This window comes from Notothenia coriiceps, unplaced genomic scaffold (genome assembly GCF_000735185.1).
Source record: "Notothenia coriiceps isolate Sejong01 unplaced genomic scaffold, NC01 NC01_scaffold00024667, whole genome shotgun sequence".
In the NCBI taxonomy this organism is placed as follows: Eukaryota; Metazoa; Chordata; class Actinopteri; order Perciformes; family Nototheniidae; genus Notothenia; species Notothenia coriiceps.
The window spans coordinates 8509882-8514309 of NW_011357368.1; the positions used below are offsets into that span (position 1 = coordinate 8509882).

General features: G+C 40.3%; 1 protein-coding gene across 3 annotated transcripts in view; it reads left to right on the forward strand.

The window, feature by feature from the left end:
* LOC104955342 (rho guanine nucleotide exchange factor 1) overlaps nt 1-4317 on the forward strand; it is a 5930-nt gene extending 1613 nt beyond the window's left edge. Inside the window, exons 3-7 of one of the 3 annotated variants that reach the window (XM_010782665.1) lie at nt 1242-1347; nt 1511-1586; nt 2486-2515; nt 2915-3115; nt 4141-4317. In XM_010782665.1, the coding sequence (XP_010780967.1) occupies nt 1242-1347; nt 1511-1586; nt 2486-2515; nt 2915-3115; nt 4141-4286 (559 nt within the window). In that variant the 3' untranslated portion in view covers nt 4287-4317. Of the gene's footprint in view, nt 1-1241; nt 1354-1510; nt 1587-2485; nt 2516-2914; nt 3116-4140 lie in introns of all 3 variants that reach the window. The other 2 variants (XM_010782664.1, XM_010782666.1) reach the window with 2 other exon arrangements.
* Nucleotides 4318-4428: the final 111 nt, after the last annotated feature.

The following is a 4428-nucleotide window of genomic DNA, read 5'->3' on the forward strand; positions in this document are numbered from 1 at the left end:
TTATTCACTGCTCGCAGCATACACGCTGTTTGATTGGCTAGCAGTTGTACTGGCAGATTTTCATAAACGGGATTTGATTGGCTGACGCTTCCATCGAAGCTTCAAAGGTTGAACATGGTTCAACTTTTGAAGCGAGCAACGCGTAGCTACGCTCCCCACAATGCAGTTCGGCGAAACGTGACGTCACCCCATTCAAAGTGAATGGGCAGAAGCGTTGAAGCTTCAACGCACGCCACCGTGTGGACAGGCCGTAACAGGTGTGCGTCATATGCGAGGCCCCGCCTTAAATGGAGCGCGATTTCCGCCAAATATTTGGAAATTGGTCCGTGCGCAAAGCATTGTGGGAAGTTTAAGACCGCGGAGTCTACACATGTGCAGCCTCGAAATTTCTCGCTACGAAGCACGCCGGCCTCGGTAGAATTCCAAGTATGCTGGACATTGGAACAGTCCTTCGGCGGCACTCGATGACGTAGCATGCTTGAAATAGTGGCTCTGGAGCAGCTTTACTCGACATTGAGACACACCCACGGTATTCATCCTGCTCTGTAAAACTGAGACTGTGCTTTTGTTGAGCGCAGATCCCCGGACGCTCCCCCCTCAGTCCTTTTCCCTCCCAACTCCTCACTTTTCTCTCCTCCCCACTCGTTTTAACTCCCACTCCTCCCTGTCTGGAGCTCTTCAGTTTGCCTCATCCCTCTCCCCCATTCGAGGATCTCATTTTCTTCCTAACAAGCTGCACTTTTCCATTTGTTGCATCAGTGACACCAGAAACTATGCAAATATACGTTTTAGCTTTAGTGTGAAATATAGTAGTTGAAAAACAATTAATACGTTTTTTGTTAATTTTCTCCTTTTTAACTTTTTTTTGTATTTTCTTTATCTTCTTATAATTCAAAGATTTATTATACCACTTATTTAATTTAAGTTGTTTTGCTTTTCTATATTCTCATAGTGGCATATATTTTATGTATTTATTTAATATTATTATTATTGTTTGTTATTTCTGTTATTGTTTATTTTTCAAACTTTATCCATTTAACTATATATTTACATAAAGTAAAACAACACTATTACTATTTCTCCATGTATAAAGGAATGTACCCATCTATGAGAATTGCATAACCATGAATTACAATATTTGTAATTATAATCAAATAAAACATCTTGCAAAAAAGTTACAATTTAGTAAAAAACAATGTATTGGGTCTAACAATGAATACCGTTCTCTATCTCCTCCCTAGCCAATCCATCTTCTCAGCGGTGGCCTACTACATGAAACACCTCGGGGTGAAAACCAGAGCAGTGGACAGTAAGAAGTCCAGAGGAGGTTTCTTCAGGAGTAAACTGGTAAAGGTAAAATAAAATCAGCTCTGTGGAATAATAACATCCCCTTTGTGTCAGTGGAACCAGATTAAGCGGACAATACATGCACTCCCCTGTCCTCATACGGCCCGCTTGGGGAAGCGTTTGTGTTTCTGGAGCCCTGACATTTTACTTATTGTCTTTCCAGAACAAGAGGGATGAATCCTCAAAGGCTAAACCCAGAGGAGTGTTTCCGGGCATCCCCAGCTGGATCGCAGGCAACAGTAAGTATCTGCTTTTGGTGTCTTATTGAAGAAACATCACACAATGAGCTATATTATACTGTTCAGTGGCGAGCCGTCAGGGCCCTCTAGAAAAAAAATATTGTTTTAGTTATATTTTTCATTAGTTTTACCAACATAACTTGATTTAGTTGTATTTAAAATAACATTACCAAAGAAATAAATCCTTCGAATCTGCCTATTGATTTTCTGTTTGAATGTGAAGGGTTAAATGAAAGAAGCTCCTCTCTGCGAGGTGAAGATAGGAGCTGATTGGTGTAAATTCACAGAGGGCCCAGCTATAGTAACTGAACGAGAGAGTAATGTCAAATGACAGTACAATTGACCAATCATATCTTCCCTCTAAATGGGTGGGTTTTATTACCGCGGACTTTATGAAAAGTTCCGCCCGCTGTGAAGATTTTCTTGTTTCCATAGCAACAACAACTTCCTGTCAACAGCGTAAACTCGCCTTCAAAATAAAAGCATGCCAAATTACACCTAAGACATACAACTGCAACGAAAGTAACAAACACAATGCAATATCCTTTTCAATTTCAAAGAACACAAATAGGGTTATTTACAGGTGTTGTTTTGTGTGGTAGAGGGTCGCTTTCATTGATGCGTTTTGCACCCCGGGCCGTTGTTTTGATATTCCGCTGAAGTATACGCTGTGACGTAATAACTCTTCTTTTTTTTCGAGGGAAGGGATGGGAGTCAGAGGGCCTAGGTATAAAAGTCACGGCTCGCCACTGATACTGTTACATTTTTTGTGTGTAATATTTCAAATTGAGTGATATTTAAAAGTATGTATCACTGGCCTTTGAAATAAATATATGTATTATCTTTGAATTTGGATATTGGATGTGAGAACATTGTCCTGACCTTCTTTCCTGTTACAGCTGAAGTCAAACCTAAAACGGAGGCTGAAGGTACTAAACGTTCAGAACTTGTATCTGTAGGATGGTCACATCCCTACTAATCAACCCATCTGCGTCTGCATGTCCCAAATTAAACCTGGGAGTCCTGGGTGGGGTACTGTGTAGATGAGTCTGTGTTTCAGGGTGGTTGTTTGACGAATTAGCTTTCTTGTTATTTTTGTAATCACCAGAAAAACCTCCCGCATGGCGCACGTATCTCGTCTCCAGGGTTGTGGGTGTTTCTCTGAACTAACCCTCTCATTTACCACAGAGGCCTGATTGCACCATACTCATCCTGTTTGTTTGTCTGTCTCACAAAAACCCTTTCTCACTCACTGACGTGCTTTTGGTTCATCATTCCTCTTTTGGTACAACTCTGTTAAACTTGTCGCCCTCCTCCTCTCTCTTCAGCGGAAAAGGAGAAGGTGAATCCGGAGCGTAAGGGTCTGGGTCCCGGCAGAGGGTCCGTGACTGACTCTGCAATGCCTTCAGCCCCCAGCAGGAAGTCTGTTTCCACTGGAAGCCCCTCCTCCCTGCCTGGGCTGGAGGTCAATGACGGGTCAGGCAACAACGTCAGCATCATCAACAACCCTGAGTCTTCTCATGGGGACGGTAAGCCTGCTTTGACTAGACTGTGTTGTATGTGTTGATTTCAGAGAGCCATCTTTTTATAATTAGCTGATCATTTGAGGAACAAGACTAAAGTCAATAATAGGGCTGTATCAAGTCAAAGTCAACTTTATGTCAATCGTTCAGTTTGTTTGAACAGACACAGAGATCCAAATACCGTTTCCCACAATCCCGAATACAAAATCAAATATATATCTTTGAGAAATTCACATTAGTGCAAAACTGTCCAAAGCAGCGTAAAAATCCTATGCTAACATTCTCCCGATAATGCTCACATGTATAACATATGTATAATAATAATAATAACCATGTTCATTATTTTAGCTTGAATTGTTAGCATGCACCTAATGCATCATTTCATTTTGAGTATTCGGTTAGACCGGCTTTCTTAAAATGTTTTAGTTTATTAGTCGCTTACCGTTTATCATAAAAATGAACATTAAAAAAAGTCTATGATTTGCCCGATGGCACACTCAACTGTTTTAATGAATATTATATGTTTCTGCACATAAAGAGTATGTCAGGAATGCATGGTATCATCTTTGAGGTATGGAAATAGGAATTTGTTTGTCATGTAAAAAAATTGAAATGTAAAAAAACAGAAATGTCGAAATACATTTTTTTTTTAAAACCCAAGACAATTACACTTTAAGTGACCAAAAGAATGAAATGAAAACAATGTAGCCTCACAGAAATAGACATATCAGCGTGCTAGAGAAAAAATGTAATACAAAGACAATAAATATATAATAAAACCAAATAAGAACGTTATCCTACTTCATATTTACAAATGCCTTTCATTATTCTACTGAAAAATACATTGACAGTCTCTCAGGATTATGACGAAAAGCCATCATCTTAAATGATACATTACATATTATTTAATTAGATACAAACTTTTTACAAGTAAAAGACAAACAAAAATAAACTAAACACAAACATATTTTCACTTAATAGACGAAAGAACAAACTCTTGTGTTTTCTCGCCTCCTTTTCTAACCTCCCAGGTCTCTCAAGCAATCGCTTAGAGCCTCCATGCCAGTCGGAAGGGGGGGACGTGTCCCCTGTCGGGCTCGGGGGAGGGCTGATAGTCGGGGAGCCCCTCTCCCCCATGGACACTTCCACAGAGGATAATGTGGAGAAAGAAAGGTGAGGAGGGTGGAGATAGCATCCAGGGAGGGGGGTTCTAACTGCAGTGTAGGGTCTCATAACTTAAGAACAGGTTAAAAGATCAGATAATGAGACTGGAAGGTGTAAAGACTGTAAAGAGATATAATACCGAATGGGGGGGGGGG